The following is a 17845-nucleotide window of genomic DNA, read 5'->3' on the forward strand; positions in this document are numbered from 1 at the left end:
CCTCTGAACAGATGGGGGTACTGGAAAGTCCAGAGTGGGCCAGAGACTTCCATGAGTGATTGCCAGGGCCTAGAAGCCAGGCCTCTGCCTTTAGTCTAGGCCCTCCCTCCTCCAGCAGTCCGATCTCAGCTTGGGCACGCCCCTGCAGACGGGCTCCAGAATCTAGCAGGATACTGCGGGGCACAGTGATCAGTGCAGCCCCGTCCTAGCAGGGAGGGGCCTAAAGCTGGGGTAGCAGAGTGAGAGAGGCTGCACAGCTGAACAGATGCTGGTTGCCACTTACTGTTAGCAGCTCTGGGTAAGTTATCTGACCTTTCTGGGGCGCCTGGGTGGCTCAGTTGGTTAAGCAACTGCCTTCGGCTCAGGTCGTGATCCTGGAGTCCCGGGATCGAGTCCCACATGGGGCTCCCTGCTCGGCAGGGGGTCTGCTTCTCCCTCTGACCCTACCCCTTCTCATGCTCTTTCTCTCTCTCAAATAAATAAATAAAATCTTAAAAAAAAAAAAAAGTTATCTGACCTTTCTGAACCTCCCATGCCCCATCTGTAAAGTGGGCACAATCCTGTCCCCGCCTCACAGGGTCACTATGAGGTTTAAATTACAAAGCCATAAAGCTGCTGAGTACAGCTCAGTGAATGACCCAGCTTGGGGCTGAGCCTGTGCTTCATGGCCTCAAGCTGAACACAGGAGCCCCTCCTCCCCAAGCGGGCCCGTCCCTTCTCCCGCCGGGCAGTGCATGGAAGGGTCCTGCTCCTGTTGACCACAGCCCAGCCTCCTGCCTGCCCTGCCTGTCGTCTTCTGCCCGTGGGCCGCCCTTCTCAGGCTGGGGAGGCAGAGACTGGGGGTGTGTTGGACAGATCCCTCCCTCAAGGCCTCAGCAGGACTGGGAAATTCTGAGCAGAGTGGGAACTGAGCGCTCCTGGCTCTGAGCTCCCAGAGCCCTTTGTCACCTCCAGACTCAGGCTTGAGGCCCGGCTCCCAGGCTCTTCCACTGTGGCTTCTGTTACCGTTCAAGCACTCCTTTCACGACTGATTCTCTGCTGATGAGGCTCCTAGCTTTCCTGGAGTCTGTACAGGGCCTGGCCTAACACATTTGTCGGATGAATCGACTGATGGAAGGGCTTTTTAAATTAAATTTTTTATTTTTAGGTAATTGCAAGTTACATAGTTGTAAGAAATAACACAGAGGATCCGATCTACTCTTTTCCCAGTTTCCCTCAATGGTATAATCTTACAACACTAATATAATGTCATAACCAGAATATTGATGTAGATACTAGCCAGCCGGTCTCACTCAGACTCCACCATTTTCCCTTTACTCGCTTCGTGTCCAGTGCTGTGCGGGTTCATGTGTCCACCGCCTGTCCCCACTTCTTAGCACACGGAGGATCTTTGCCACCCTTTTATAGCCACACCCATGTCCCTCCCAGCCTCCGCATCACCCTCTCCCCGTCGTCTCCCCACCAACCAATAATCTGCTTCCCATCTCTATAATCAGGCCGTTTGAAGAATGCTTTATAAATAGAGCTGTATAGTATGTACCTTTTTGAGATTGCTTTTTTCCACTTGGCATAATTCACTTGCGATTTATCCAAGTTGTTGCCTATATCAGTAGCTGGTTCCTTTTTATTGCTCAGTAGTATTCCAGTCTGGATGTGCCAGTTTGTTAACCCAGTCACTGAAGTATCTAGGTGGTTTCTAGTTTTTGGCTGGGACAAATAAAGCTACCATGAACACTCATGTAGGAGTTCTTTTGTGAACATGTTGCCATTTTCTGTGGGATAAGTAAATGCCCAAAAGTGCAATTGCTGGATTGTATGATAACTGCATATTTAGCTTTAAAGGAAACTGCCAAGGGGCACCTGGCTGGCTCAGTCAGTAGAGCGGATGACTCTTGATCTCCGGGTTGTGAGTTTGAGCCCCCTAAGTAATAGAGATTACTTAAAAATAAAATCTCCAAAAGAAAGAAACTGCCAAACCATTTTCCAGGGTGGCGGTACCGTCTTGCATTCCCAGCAGCAATGTATGAGTGATTCCGTTTCCCCACATCCTCACCAGCACTTAGTGTTGTCACCGTTTTGTAATTTAGCCATTCTGACAGGGCTGGGTAGTGATTCTCACAGTGGCGGACGGATTCTGCTGTGCCTTGCTGGTGGCCCCTGCAGCCCCGGGCCTGGTTTTGTGGGTTTCCTTTGGGCCATCAGCATCACCCTGATCAGTAGCCCCTTGAAGGCAGAGCTTAAAGTCACTCAGGTAGAGGTTTGTTTTAATCCTCATGGGGGAAAGGGCGTTTGGAATTAAGATGCTGAGAAAAGCTGTCGGGTCTGACCCAGGCCCTCACAGCAAGTGGCGACTGCTGTTTGAACAGCACCTTCTGTTTCAGACAAAAAGCTGGGCATTTAATAAGCCAGCTGTGGACCTTCAGCATTCTGTGCCCCTGCTGTGGGCCAGCCCCAGGCCAGATGTGTAATTACATCTGGAATTCAGAGATGACCCCAGCTCCCACCCATGGTAGGTCCTGGTTCCCTGAATCATGGTGGAGAATGGGGAATTGGACCAGGTATGGTGGAGTGTTAAGGGAGGCAGACTGGTGTATGGGGTTTCCACATAACCCCATATGTATGGGGGGGGTGGAACAGCAAGATGGGGGTAGGTTTAGCTGGACCCTGAAGGAGGTGCTCATCTTTGACCAGACAGAGAGGGGGCATCCAAGCAGAGGAAAGGTAGAGGAGGAAAAGTCCGGGGGAGCAGTAGGTCTCTCAGTGAGCTTTAGGAAGCAAGGTTAACATTGCTTAGTATTCTTGCACTCTACTCTGCTGTCACTGTCTCCCCTTGCACTGGGTCAGGCTGTCTTGTGGCACCATGAACTTTATCATCTAACCCATGTCCCAGCTGGAAAATACCTTTGTATGGGACTATGAGGTGGAGGATGTCTTTGGTCCATGGTGGCATCCCCAGCTAGACTTGGCCTTGACCTAGTAGGAGGGGAGGCAGGGCCTGTGTCTGTCTGTCTTGGTCATTGCTGTCAGACCCCCCCCCACTCTCCTGCTCCAGAAATCCTCCTTGAGGGAACAGCGGAGGCCAGAGCTAGGGCTGGTCAGGTGGGTTCTCGAACCTGAAAGGGGTTCGAGAGGGTTGGGACCTTACCTTCTCCCTATCCTCCTCTCCCCTGTCTGCAGGTTCATCATGCCTAGTGGCATATAAGAAGACCCCACCACCGGTCCCTCCACGTACCACGTCAAAGCCCTTCATCTCTGTCACGGTCCAGAGCAGTACTGAGTCTGCCCAGGACACCTACCTGGACAGCCAGGACCACAAGAGTGAGGTGACAAGCCAGTCGGGCCTGAGCAACTCGTCGGACAGCCTGGACAGCAGTACCCGACCGCCCAGTGTGACACGGGGCGGAATCACCCCAGCCCCTGAGGCTCCTGAGCCACCCCCAAAACATGCAGCTCTGAAGAGTGAACAAGGGACGCTGACCAGCTCTGAATCCCACCCTGAGGCCATCCCCAAAAGGAAACTGTCATCTATAGGAATACAAGTAGGGGTCCCTTTCACACTCTTGTGTCCTCAGCCCACTCTGCACCTGCCTGTGTGTAATTACATCTGGTGGAGGCCCACTAGGGCTCTGGGGCAAAGTGGTTTGTCTGTATTTGGGGGGGGTTGGCTCTAAGTGGCCAAACCAAATTACACGCATAGCCACGCCTTCCTTGCATTTGCCCACTCCTGTGGTGGTCTGCAGCTGTGGGCATGTGCCCCTGCTCCTCTGATGGGCTGTCCCAGTGAATGTAGTTACACTCAGCCAGCCATCTCCTGTCCACTGTTCACCTGTCCACCGTCTGTCTGTCCACTCCACCCTTTGCCCTGCCAGCCGACTTGTGGGAGGTGGGACTGGCCTAACAGTTCTCTAATCCAAGGTCAGCTCGGGCGTGGAGGCCACAGCCCCGCTTGGCGGCGGGAGCAGCGTGGAGCCTAGATGCCGATGGGCCTGGGCCCGGGACCCAGAGGCCTTGAGCCATGGGGGTTACTTGAGGGGAACTTTACCCAGAGCCCCCTCGGGCCTTGGGGACAGGTAGGTGGCTCGAGGCACCAGGCCCATGTCAAATTGAGAAGTGTGATGCTTGTCCCGATGCCTCCCTCCACGGGAAAGGATCCAGGCAGATATTTCCCCGGGACTGAGTGGCCAAAGCCAGCAGACCCTCCTGGAAGCCAAACTCACTATGCACCCATGGCCGCAGCACGCAGCAGGACAGGGCACACCAGTGTCCCCTCCCCTGCGTCACCGCGCCTCCTGCATGCACCGGACAGCAGTAATCTGTTCTCTGGCAGCCAAGCTGGGGCAGCTGGAGCCCTGCCTCGCAGAGTCAAGAGTTGCTTTGACTCCAGAGTGAGAGAACTCTCCGTGCTCTGGCTGGACGTCAGACTAAAGTGGACCACACTCAGGGCAGGAGGAAGGGAGGGCGGCTACGGTGAGCCTTGAGCTTGGGGAAGGTGGAGCCCTCAGGGAGGTCAAGCTGGTGTGTGTTGTGGCTTAGGGCTGCAAGGGCTCCCCATTTCCCCAGCCGCCCCTGAGCAACCGGATGTGGCTGAGTGGACGGCAGAGTGCTAGAATGCCCAAGGAACTTGAGACACGAGGGAGAACCCCTGGCTCTGACCAGAGAAGGCTCACTAGCCAATGTCTTGCACTGGCCCGAATTCTTTTCCCCCTAAGAGGCAACTTGGGGCTTGAGTTTCCCCACAAATACAGAAACAGAGTTGTCTGGGGGACTAATGATTTCTGGGCTCCTTCGTAAGGAGTCCAGCCCCCGCCCTGTGAAACTCCTCCAAGAGGGATTCTTAGGGACATGAGAATAGCCTAGTCTCTTGGCCTTGACCACTGAGGGCCATTGTTTGGGCAGACCCACCCTCTCCTTGGCCAAACCAGAGGCTCCTGTCTTTTCAGAAGGTCTGAGCTAGGCTCACCGTTGGTTCCTTTCATCCAGAAATTCACGTGGGGATGAGGATCCTAGCTCTTAGGACCATCTGGGCTTTCCCCTTTCTGGGATTCACCCCCTCTCCTGTGCCGAGCTCTCGTCACAGCTCTTTGAGATCCGTGATGCTGCACTTCCCAAGTGGACTTTTGCTGCAGGAGAAATGCAGCTGCGTCCCCATGGCGAGGAGCCTGGCGCCCGGCCCCTGCTCCAGAAAGCCTTGCAGCCCCCCTTCCACATCTGTGAAGACAAGGGACTGGGAGTCCCCAATTTCCAGGGATGCCCTGACAACCCGCATCCCACCCCTTGGTACCTCAAGCCCTAGGTCAGGTGTGGGTTCTCCTCATTCGTGAGCAGTGATGGAAGGGCTGGCCTGGCTGCTCCATGGCCACACATCTTAGTCCCAGAGAAGAACGGAGGACTCAGGGCATGATTGCTGCCGGGTTTCCTTCCACTTCACAGGAGCGTAGGAAAAGTGCTAGCTTTTGCACTTGGCCCTGGCCCTGGTCCTTCCTACTGCTCCCCAGGCCCACCCACTGCTGAAGGTCACCTCAGCCATCCAGGCCCAGGGACAGCATCCCAGAGTGTCCTGGGGCCTCACTGTATCACCTGCGGGCAGTTTCCAAATCCAGAACCGCTGTCCAAGGTTTGGCCCTGAGACAGGCGCCTCCAGCCTGCCCTTCAGCGGCAGGGTTGGGGGAGCGATCCTTGCCTCGAGACAGCCCCCAGCTTCGACTACACCAGATAACGGCTGTGGCTTTGTGTGTGTGTGTGTGTTTTCTTTCTCTCTCGTCGTCCTTCTTTTTTTTTTTCTTCTCTCTGATGCGTGTAAAGGAGAGGACTAGAAGGAACGGTTCCCACCTCTCGGAGGACAACGGACCCAAAGCAATCGATGTGATGGCACCCTCCTCAGAGTAGGGAAAGCCAGTCATCTCCACCCCATCCCCCCTTCCCGCCCACCTGCCCGCCCGCCTCCGCGCGAATGAGCAGTGCCCGGCTTCACTGGGTCTGGCCTCGGGCCCATGTGCAGTGTCCGCATGCCTCGTGTCTGTCTGTCCTTCTGCGTCGTCCCACTAATGTGAATTTCAGCAGCAAGTGTGGTGTTTGTTTTTTATTTTTGTCTTTGTCTCCGTGCTGTTGCTGTCGTTGTCCTTCAATAAGGTTGACTGCATTCAGCCAGTGCCAAAAGAGGAGCCCAGTCCCGCTACCAAATTCCAGTCCATCGGGGTTCAGGTAGAGGACGACTGGCGGTAAGTCACACACAGGTGGTGGCTGCTTCTCCCCCTCCTCTCCCTCCCTCTGCTCTCACCTCTCCTGCGCCTTCTCCTCCTGCTCTCCCTAACCCACTTCTCCTTGCTGGATTTCTAATAACCAAGCTGGGTTTGGGGTTCGGGCAGTGGCCCAGGCATGGGAGGCTGGGCAGGCAGGCGGGCGGGCCAGTGAGCGCTTGCTCTACGAGATTAATCAGCCCTCCGGGGGCCGAGGCCAGCAGAGACATGGCCCAGCACCCCGATGTTGGTGGGCTTCCTGGCCCCACTGCAGTAAACAGGCAACCTTATGACCTTGTCCGTGTGTGTGTGTGTGCGCGCGTGCGCGTGTGGGCGCGGACGGGCGGGGCAAGGGCTGAGCAGAGAATGAGACGGGGGGGCTGTGGGACCCGCTTCAGGCGCATGGTGAGCAGACGATGCATCCGTTTCTCTGTCTCCCGTGTGTCCGGGTTGGGGTGGCCTTTGGTCCCTGGCCCTCCTGGTGACTCTCACCTTTTCCTATCCCTGCCCCACTTCATCCCCCACCCTTCCACCCCCCCAGAAGCAGCGCCCCCTCTCACAGCATGTCCTCCCGACGGGACACCGACTCAGATACCCAGGATGCCAATGACTCAAGCTGTAAGTCATCTGAGAGGAGCCTCCCGGACTGTACCCCACACCCCAACTCCATCAGCATCGATGCCGGCCCTCGGCAGGCCCCCAAGATTGCCCAGATCAAGCGCAACCTCTCCTATGGAGACAACAGCGACCCTGCCCTAGAGGCATCGTCGCTGCCCCCGCCTGACCCCTGGCTCGAGACCTCCTCCAGCTCCCCAGCAGAGCCAGTGCAGCCAGGGGCCTGCCGCCGGGACGGCTTCTGGTTCCTGAAGCTCCTGCAGGCAGAAACGGAGCGGCTGGAGGGCTGGTGCTGCCAGATGGACAAGGAGACCAAAGAGAACAACCTCTCTGAAGAAGGTGAGTGCCGCAGGGACGGCCCCTGGGCTGGAGAGAAGGGGGCCCGGCTTGTGCCTCAGGTTCCCTGCTGGAGTCGGCTGTGAGCTCCCCTCCTGTTTCCCGTCTTTCTGCCATCTCTCTACCTAACCTAACCTTTCTTCGGGAAGGATTTATGGCAGCAGCTGCTGGGGGCACAGGCTGTGGGCTCAGCCACACCTGGGCTGGGATGCCGCTCTTCCCTTCCTCGTGAAGTGACCATAGTCATGTGCCTCCCAGCCTCAGTTTGTTCTGTGTAACGGAGAGGTAGATACTCCTGCCCCCCAACTGTGTGAGCGTTTGTGAGGATGGGAGGTGGCCACGCATGGGAGGGCCCAAAGAAGTGGCAGACACAGAGACAGCTGGTACCATACTTAGGCCTTCAACAGCTCCTTATTGAGCACCTACCATATGCCAAGCCCCAGGGATCTAACCTCGGGCCTCAGCAGGGTGTGAGGAACTGTGAACGGATGACACAGAAGCCAGCTACTCCTCCACTTCTGTTTCTATCTGTATCGTGCCTGTTTCGAAAAATTCCCCCAAGAAATGAGTCCCAGAAAGAGCTAAAATTATGCAGGGAGCCTAGATTCACAGGTGGTTGATAACCTCCAGGCCATGGCCCCAGGGGCCACAGCTCGTCCTCAGTGAAGGCCCTCACCAAAGAACGTGCAGGAAGGACAGGTCTCCAGAGTATCCAGAAGGGATGGAGCCAGCATCCCACTGACCCCAGATGGCATGGGGCCTAGGAGAGCCCCCTTGGATGGGTCCGTATCCATGGACCTCTAGGCCAGTGTCCCGGCTTTGATGTCACACTGCTGCTGTGCAGAGAACAGTCTTAAGAACTTTCCACAGTAAGAGTATTTAACAAGTCAGAGTGGAGGCAAGGCCCAGAGAAGGCACTGAAAGCCTTCCAACAGGAACCAGGTAGCCCGCCACCCGGCCCCCGCCTTCCCTGCTTGCAGCTCTCGGCAGCTGTGCGTTCTGGTATTTTATTTCCTCTCAAATTCATCATCTTCATGTATTGATTTCCTGCTCTAAGAGATGAGCAGTTGGCTTGGTCATGTCTGCCTCCTGGGCGCCACCCTCCGTGTGGGACATCACCGTTTGGGGTTAAACACCACCAGTAGTTCTGGGCCCCGTGAGCATGGAAATACTGTTCACTGCAGAGCCTAATACTGTATGATGATTTCATTTCCTTTTCCACATTTTATTTTTCCTAAAATGAACGATTGCCTCATCTTTTTTATACTCTTCATTTTCTAAGCTCTTGTTACTTTCTCACACGTTCCACCAGATCTGCCAGCCTGCATCTGTGTTATTTCCCAGATATGCACACGTATCAGATAACCTCATGATTTCATATTTTTCCTGGTGCCCTCTCGTTCTCTCTTCTCATCTGGCCAGGTTACTCTCTGGGCCTACTGCCTAGCTGCTGTCCAGAGACTTCCCATTCCATCACCTGGGACTGCCCTTGGCCGCTGTCCCATGGTGGACACCCTGCTTTCCAGACCAATGGCCTTCTGCTTTCTTGGCTATCGTCCCTCACTTTGCTGCCACACACCTTCAATTCGAGATAAATTTTTGGAAACTGCGTATCTTTATTCAGACCTCACAGGGTTGGGCTGGGTGTAAAGTTGAAAATAATAAATGATATATGTAAATGTATATGTTTATAGGTATATATATTATATATAACCTACATATATAACACCTATAACCTATATATATACACACACCTATAAAGTTGAAAATCATTTTCCCTCAGAATCTTTAAGGCTATATTGCGTTTAGCTTCCTTTACTTGTACTGAAAAGTTTGATGCATTCCACCTCTCAGGCCTTTGTGTTTTTTTATTGATGGAAGCTGTTAGGCTCCTCACTTGACCTCTCTTGTAAATTCCGCAGCGCCGGGCCGAGTGGGGCTTCGTTCATGTGCCAGCAGCGGATAGGCCCTTTCTATGGAGACGCAGGTCTTTTGTTTCTGACAAATAGCCTTGCATTAACTTTTTTTTTTTTAAAGATTTTATTTATTTATTTGAGAGAGAGTACAAGTGAGAGCACAAGCCGGGGAAGGGGGGCAGAAGAGGAAGGAGAAGCAGACTCCTCGCTGAGCAGGGAGCCCGACATGGGGCTTGATCTCAAGACCCTGAGATCATGACCTGAGCTAAAGGCAGATGCTTAACCGACTGAGCCACTCAGGTGCCCTGCCTTGCATTTACTTTTAAAAATAATTTCCTCACTTGCATTTGTTCTGTTTTCTCTTTCCGAAATTCCCATCACTCAGATGTGGGACCTGTCGGCTGGAGCCTCAGCCTCTGATCTTTTCTTCCTTATATCTATCTTTCAGTTGTCTGTCTTTCTGGAAGCCTTTCTTTTTCTTTTCTTTTTTTCACGCTGTAACAGCTTTATTGATCTGATTCACATGCCATGAAATTCACCCATTTAAAGTGTGTTTTAAAGTGTGTACCGTTCAGTGGCAGTTAGCACACTCACAGTGTTCAACCATCACTACTGATTTCATCACTCCAAAGAGAAACCCTGTAACTATTAGTAGTCACTCCTCATTCCCTCCTCCTCCTCAGCTCTTAGCAACCATGAATTCTGTCTCGGGGATTTGCTATTCTGGATACTTACACACATGGTGGTCGTTTGTGTGTGGCTTCCTTCATTTTGCGTAATGTTCCCAAGGTTCATCCAAGTTGTAGCATCTATGAGCACTTCCTTCCTTATTGCTGAATACGCTTCCACTGTATGGGTATACTTCATTTTATCCATTCATCTGTTGAGGGACATTGGATTGTTTCCACTTCGGGGCTAGTATCCATAACATTGCTGTTGAACACCCGTGTGTGTGTGTGTGTGTGTGTGCGCGCGCGTGCGTGCGGACGTATGTTCACTTCTTTTGGGTACATGCCTAGGAGTAAAACTGCTGGATCATATGGTAACAATGTGTTTAACGCTCTGAGGAAAGTGCCAAACTATTGTCCACAGTGGCTGCACCATCTAACATTCCCACCAGTGGAATATGAGGATTCTCATTCCTCCACATCCTCATCAACGCTTGCAATTATTGGTCTTTTTGAATCTAGCCATCCTAGTGGACATGAAGTAGTATCTCCTTGTGGTTTTAATTTGCATCTCCAAGATAGCTAATAATGTCGAGCATTTTTGCATATACCTGTTGGCTATTTTTACATTTTTGTTGGAGAAATCTGTGGAGATTGGGAGGTTTTTACTTTATCTCTGTCCATATGGCCATCCATATAAGAGGTTGTGCTTCCTCTGTTCCTTTTTCATGACGTTTTTTTTAAACATGGACGAAGCCAGTTTTTGTTTTTTTTTTTTTTTTAAGATTTTATTTATTTATTTGACAGGGAGAGAGCACGAGCAGGGGGAGCGGCAGGCAGAGGGACAGGGAGAAGCAGGCTCCCCGCTGAGCAGGAAGCCCGATGAGGGACTCAATCCCAGGGTCATGACCTGAGTGGAAGGCAGACGCTCAACAATCTGAGCCACCTAGGCGCCCCTTGTCCATGTGTTAACTGGGTTGTCTTTTTGTTTGAGTTGCAAGAGTTCTTTATATGTTTTGAATAATGGACCCTTATTAAATATGTGATTTGCAAATATTTTCTCCATTCTGTAAGTTGCCCTTTCATTTTCTTGATAGTATCATTTGATACACGGTAGTTTTTATTTTTATTTTTTTTAAAGATTTTATTTATTCATTTGAGAGAAGAAAGAGAGCACGAGCAGGGGAGGGGCAGAGGGAGAAGGAGAAACAGCCTCCCCGCTGAGCAGGGAGGCTGATGCAATGCAACGCTCAATCTCAGGACCCTGAGATCATGACCTGAGCCCAAGGCAGACACTTAACTGACTGAGCCACCCACACGGTAGTTTTTAATTCTGCTGTAGTCCTATCTGTTTTCTTTCACTGCTGTGCTTTTAGTTATTTTTAAAGTTATGAACATGTATTAATTTAATAAAAATTAAAGTTAGGGGGGCGCCTGGGTGGCTCAGTTGGTTAAGCGTCTGCCTTTGCCTCAGCTCATGATCCCAGGGTCCTGGGATCAAGCCCCGCATTGGGCTCCTTGCTCAGCGGGGAGTCTGCTTCTCCCTCTCCCTCTGCCTGCCAGTCCCCCTGCTGGTACTCCCTCTGTCAAATAAATGAATAAAATCTTTTAAAAAAAATAAAAATTAGGATAAAAACATCAAGGCACTGAGAAACTAACTGGGCAGGGCTTGTTGAAAGGTAGGCTTTTGTGGATACTGCAAAAAATTGGCTTTAAATCACATATAGTAGAAATTATATCACAATAACAAAGGAAACCAATTTTATTAATAGAGAGTCATCAAAATCTATACTTTTTTGTTAAGACATTACATAACAATCTAGCAGTGAGTCTAATTACTATAATTTCCATGTAGTGATGAGAGTAAACATTATTTCAAGATATCTGTGACAGCTGTAATGTGATATGAAATTATCTGTGATTTCTATTGGTGCCAAAGTGACAGGTACTGCTAACATTAAAGTGGTTTATTGTCCATCTAAGTTTAAGGACATCCTGCTGGAGGGTGACAAACTGGCCCTTAGGGGAAGACCTTTAAATGTCAGTACTCTTTCTTGGCAATCCTACAAAATCTTCTTCAGAGAAGAATCTTGTTTCTCTCAGGGTCAATATTTTCTCTGATACTATCGCTTGTGTTTTAAAATTAATGATTTTGGGGATGCCCGGGTGGCTCAATTGGTTAAGCGACTGCCTTCGGCTCAGGTCATGATCCTGGGGTCAAGTCCCGCATCATGCTCCTTGCTCAGCGGGGAGTCTGCTTCTCCCTCTCCCTCTGCCTGCCGCTCTCCCTGCTTGTGCTCGCTCTCCCTCTCTGACGAATAAATAAATCTTTAAAAAAAAAAATTAATGATTTTTGTGAGGCACCTGGCTGGTTCAGTCAGTAGAGCATGCAACTCTTGATCTTGGGATTTTGAGTTTGAGCCCCACATTGGGTGTAGAGATTGCTTAAAAATAAAACCTTAAAAAAAATTGGGGCACCTGGGTGGCTCAGTCAGTTAAGCGACCAACTCTTGATTTCAGCTCAGGTCAGGATCTCAGGGTTGTGAGATTGAGCCCTGCATCAGGCTCTGTGCTCAGCAAAAGTCTGCTTGTACCTCTCCTTCCCCCTCTGCCCCTCCCCTTGCGTGGACACGCGCACACTCTCTCTCAAAAAAAAAAAATCTTAAAAAATAAATTAAAAAATAAAATTAATGACTTTTTAATCATTAACTTTTAAATTTGATAGGTTCATATCAATCTTTTGCACCCTTGATTCTTTTTTTTTTTTTAATTTTTTATTGTGGCAAAATGTAACATCATCTTAACTGGTTTCTTTTTTTTTTTTTTTAAAGACTTATCTGTTTACTTAGAGAGGGGATGCAGGGGAAGGGGCAGAGGGAGAGAGAATCTCAGGCGGACTCACCACTGAGCACAGAGTCCGACGCAGGGCTCCATCTCACAACCCCAAGATCAAGAGTCTGATACTTAACCAACTGAGCCACCCAGGCGCCCTGTATCTTAACTGTTTTTAAATGTCCAGTTCAGTGGTATTAAATACACTCATATTGTTGTACAACTGTCACCACCATCCATCCCCATAAACTTTTTATCTTGTAAAACTGAAACTCTACCCATTAACCAATAACCTCTCATTCTCCCTTCCTCCCCAGCCCCGGGCACCCATTATTATACTTTGTCTTTATGTTGCAGCTACTCCAAGTACCTCATAGAAGGTACTTCACACAGTATTTACCTTTTTGTGATTGGTTTAGCATGAACGTCCTCAAAGTTCTTCCATGTCACGGCATATCTCAGAACACCATTCCTTTTTATGCCTGAACAACACTCCATTGTATGTGTACACCACATTTGCTTATCCTTTCATCTGTCAATAGACATGTGGATTGCTTCCAGGTTTCAGCTGCTGTGAGTAATGCTGCTGTGAACGTGGGTGTACAAATACCTCCTCAAGTCCTTGTCTTTTGTTCTTTTTGGATATATATCCAGAAGTGGAACTGCAGGATCATATGGGAATTCTATCTTTAGTTTTTTGAGGAACCACCACAGTGTTTTTCACAGTCACTGTATCATTTTACACTCCCACCAGCAGTGCTCAAGGGTTCCAGTTTCTCCATGTTCTTGCCAACACTTGTTGTTTCCCATTTTTTTTCAGATTAGCCATCCTAATGGGTGTGAGGTGGTATCTTATTATAGTTTTGACTCACATTTCCCTAAGGATTAGTGATTCTGAGCATGTCCTCATGTGCTTGTGGGCTGTTCATATGTGTTCTTTCAAGAAATGTCTATGGAGGTCCTTTGCCCATTTTTAAGTCAGGTTATTTGCTTTTTTGTTATTGAGTTTTAAGAGATCTATATATATATATATTTTAAAGATTTTATTTACTTGACAGAGAGAGACACAGCGAGAGAGGGAACACAAGCAGGGGGAGTGGGAGAGGGAGAAGCAGGCTTCCCGCTGAGCAGGGAGCCCGACGCGGGGCTCAGTCCCAGGACCCTGGGATCATGACCTGAGCCGAAGGCAGACACTTAACGGCTGAGCCACCCAGGCGCCCCAAGAGATCTATATATATTCTAAATATTAATTCCTTGCCCAGATATATGACTTGCAATATTTTCTCCCATTTTGTGGGTTATCTTTTTACTCTGTAGATGACTTTTGTAATGCACAAAATTTTAAATTTTCATGAAGTCCAGTTTGTTTTTTCTTTTGTTACCTATGCTTTTCATATCGCAGCCAAAAAATCATTACAAATACAATGTCTTGGGGTGCCTGGGTGGCTCAGTTGTTAAGCATCTGCCTTCAGCTCAGGTCATGATCCCAGGGTCCTGAGATCAAGCCCCGCACCGGGCCCCCCACTCCCCCTACTTGTGTTCCCTCTCTCGCTGTATCTCTCTGTCAAATAAATAAATAAAATCTTAAAAAAAAAAAAAAAAATCCAATGTCCTGAAGCTTTTCTGTTTTTTCTTCTGAGAGTTTTACTGTTGTAAAAAGGTCTTACTTTTAGGTCCTTGATCCATTTTGAGTTAATTTTTGTAGATGGCATTAGGTGGGTCTAAGTTTTGCATGTGGATGTCCAGTTTTCCCAGCCCCATCTGTTGAAAGGACCATCCTTTCCCCATTTGTCTTGGTACCCTTGTCAAAAATCATTTGACCGTATATGCAAGGGTTTATTTCAGGGCTATTTTATTCCATTGATCTATATGTCTGTCTTTATGCCAACACCACAGTGTTTTGATTTCTGTGGCTTTGTAGCAGGTTTTGAAATCACGATGTAGGTAGGAGTCCTCCCATTTAGTTGTTTTTCAAGATTGTTTTGCATATTTGGGGTCCCCTGGGATTGCATATGACTTTTAGGATGGGTTTTTCTATTTCTGCAAAAACACACTGTTGGGATTTTTGAAAGGGACTGTATTCAATCTGTAGATGGCTTTGGGTAGTATTGATATTTTAACAATATTAAGTCTTGATGAACAGGGGGATGTACTTCTGTTTATTGTGTCTTTAATTTCTTTCAGCAGTGCTTTGTAGTTTCCATTGTACAAGCCTTTCTCCTCCTTGGTTAATTCTTAAATATTTTACACTATTTGATGCTATTGTAAATGGAATTGTTTTATAATTTCCTTTTCAGCTTATTCATCATTAGCATATAAAAATGCAACTCATTTTTGTTAGCTTTGTATCCTGCTGCTCTGCTGAATTCACGTAATAGTTCTGCTGTGTGTGTGCATGCATGTGTAATCTTTGGAGTTTTCTACATAGAATATCATATCTGCAAACAGATCGTTTTACTTCTTCCTTTCCAACTTGGATGTCTTTTCTTTTTCTTGCCTAACTGCTCTGGCTAGACCTTCTAGTACTGTTGAACAGACGTGGTAATAGTAGGCATCCTTGCCATATCTCTGGTCTTAGAGGAAACACTTTCAGACTTTCATCATTGAGTATGATGCTCACTGCGGGTTTTTCACAGATGGCTTCTAATATGTTGAGGCAATTTCCTTCTATTCCTAGTTTGTTAAGTGTTTTTCTCATGAAAGGGTGTTGGATTTTGTCAAGTGCTTTTTCTGTATGAATTGAGATGATCGTGTGGTTGTTTTCCTTCATTCTGTTGATGTGGCATAGTAGTACACTGATAGATTTTCATGTTGAATCATCCTTCCATTCCAGGAATAAATCCCACTTGGTCATGATCTGTAACCCTTTTAATGTGCCAGTGAGTTGTATTTGCTAGTATTTTCTTGAGGATTTTTGTGTTGACATTCATAGGGATATTGGTCTGTAGCTTTCTCTTCTTGTAGTGTCTTCATCTGGCTTTGGTTTCAGGGTAATGGAGCCTCAGAGAATGAGGTAGGAAGTGTTTCCTCCTCTTCAATTTTTTGAAAAGTTTGAAGATTAGTGATTAGTTCTTTAAAACTTTGGTAAAATTCACCAATGAAGCCATCAGGTCTAGGACTTTTCTTTATTGGGAGATTTTGAGTACTGATTCAGTCTCCTTACTAGATAAAGGTCTATTCCGATTTTCTATTTTTTCATGATTTAGTCTGGCAGGTTTTGTGTTTCTAGGAATTTGGCCGTTTCATCCCAGTTACCCAGTGTATTGGTGTGTAACTGTTCTAGTATCCTTACAATCTTTTCATTCCTGTAGAATTGGTAGTAAATGCCTCCACTTCCATTTTTGATTTTTGTATTTGTTATCTTAGTCCATCTAGCTAAAAGGTTTGTCAGTTCTGCTGATCTTTTTGTTTCATTAATTTTTCTCTATTGTTTTTCTAGTCTCTATTTATCTCTGCTCTAATCCTTCTTGTTTCCTTCTTTCTGCTGGCTTTGGGTTTATTTTGTTCTTCTTTTCTGGTTCCTTAAGTTGTAAAGTTAGATTGTTGATTTGAGATGTTTCATAAGTTTTTCATGTATTTATAGCCATAAATTTCCCCCTTAGCCACTTTTGTTGTGTTTCATAAGTTTGGGTATGTTTTATTTTCATTCATCTCTCAGTATTTTCTGATTTCCTCTCTATTTCTTCTTTGACCCATTGGTTGTTTAAAGGTAAATTGTTCTCTCTCTCTCTCCCTCTCTTAAAAAAAGGGGGGGGTGGTGGTGCCTGGGTGGCTTAGTCAGTTAAGCATCCAACTCTTGATTTTGGCTCAGGTCATGATCTAAGGGTCGTGACATCAAGCCCTGCATCAGGCTCTGAACTGGGCATGGAGCCTGCTGCTTAAGACTTTCTCTCTCCCTCTCTCCCCCCTCCCCCTCTCCCTCCACCCTCTAAAAATAAATAAGTAAATAAGTGTATTGTTTAATTTACACAGTTTTTTGAGTTTTCCAGTTTTCCTTTTGTTAAATTGATTTCTAACTTCATCCTGCTGTGTTCAGAGGAGATATATGTATGACTTACATCTTTTTAAAAATCTATTAAGACTTAATTTGTGGGGGCACCCGCCTGGCTCAGTCAGTGTAGCATGCGACTCTTGATCTTGGGGTTCTGAGTTCAGGCCCCATATTGGGCCTAGAGCTTACTTTTAAAAAAACTTGGGGGAGAAAAAAGACTTAATTTGTGCCACAACCATATGGTCTATCGTAGAAAACGTCCCATGTATACATGAGAAGAATGTGTATTCTGTTGTTGGGTAGGGTGTTCTGTATAAGTCTGTTAAATCTAGTTGGTTTATTGTGTTGTTTAAATGCTCTATTTCCTTATCTTCTGTCTTGTTCTGTTATTGTCAGTGGGACATTAAAGTCTCCAACTGTTACCGTAGAACTGTCAATTTCTCCCTTCACTTCTGTCCATCTTTGCTTTCATGTATTTTGGTGGTCATTAGATGTATACATGTCTATAATTGTTACATCTTCTTGGGGTGCCTGAGTGGCTCAGTCAGTTGTGTCTGCCTTCGGCTCAGGTCATGATCTCAGGGTCCTGGGATGGAGCTCCGCTTCGGGCTCCCTGCTCAGTAGGGAGTATGCTTCTCCCTCTCCCTCTGCCCCTCTACCCCCACTCGTGTTCTCTCTCTCTGTCTCAAATAAATAAAATCTTTAAAAAAAATTGTTACATCTTCTTGCTTTACTGAATGCACCTTTGAGTCTTAATACCTGTGTTCCAATGGCATAGAGATTTTTTCATGGTTTCAAAATTTGGGATTTTTTTTTTTTTCATTTTTTCTTATTTAGGTATTCATCTGCAGTTCATATCGCTGCATTCTACAATCTCATTTTGGTTTTTTTTTCATATGGAAAGCCAGTTGTCACAACACCAGTTACTAAAGTCCTTACTTTCCTCACTGATGAGTGATACTGGTCGGTCATAACCGCTGCCAAACTTTACGTGCACAGGGCTGTGCTTCTGGGCTCCATTCTGTTCTGCTGTTCTGCTTCTGCGTTAATACAGCTGTTAACTGCCATAGCTTTTTAACATTCCTTGGTACCTAGCAGGGTGAATTCCTCTTTCTTACTGTGTTCAGAAATAAAAAGTTCACATACTTCTTCATTCGTCCAATACTAATTCTGGAATTCGTATAGCAAATTCCTTGGAAAAATTTTGCTGCAGCATTGCCTGGAAATAGGATTTATAGATTAATTTGGGAA

At 47.6% G+C, this 17845-nt stretch overlaps 1 protein-coding gene and 1 long non-coding RNA gene across 9 annotated transcripts in view; one reads left to right on the forward strand and one right to left on the reverse strand.

Moving 5' to 3' along the window:
- Nucleotides 1-17845, forward strand: part of LOC123851742 (disks large-associated protein 4) — a 62192-nt gene that overhangs the window by 27324 nt on the left and 17023 nt on the right. For 5 of the 6 annotated variants that reach the window (XM_064573128.1, XM_064573129.1, XM_054510081.2 and 2 more), the window contains 3 exons: nucleotides 3178-3539; nucleotides 6130-6218; nucleotides 6778-7190. In XM_064573128.1, the coding sequence (XP_064429198.1) occupies nucleotides 6800-7190 (391 nt within the window). In that variant the 5' untranslated portion in view covers nucleotides 3178-3539; nucleotides 6130-6218; nucleotides 6778-6799. Of the gene's footprint in view, nucleotides 1-2472; nucleotides 2510-3177; nucleotides 3540-6129; nucleotides 6219-6777; nucleotides 7191-17845 lie in introns of those variants that run through there. The other variant, XM_054510082.2, reaches the window with a different exon arrangement.
- LOC123851749 (uncharacterized) overlaps nucleotides 1-17845 on the reverse strand; it is a 118159-nt gene that overhangs the window by 14463 nt on the left and 85851 nt on the right. The window lies entirely within an intron of this gene.

This window comes from Mirounga angustirostris, unplaced genomic scaffold (genome assembly GCF_029215605.1).
Source record: "Mirounga angustirostris isolate CCGP_5_RB_7025 unplaced genomic scaffold, mMirAng1.0.hap1 SCAF_10, whole genome shotgun sequence".
NCBI classification, from domain to species: domain Eukaryota; kingdom Metazoa; phylum Chordata; class Mammalia; order Carnivora; family Phocidae; genus Mirounga; species Mirounga angustirostris.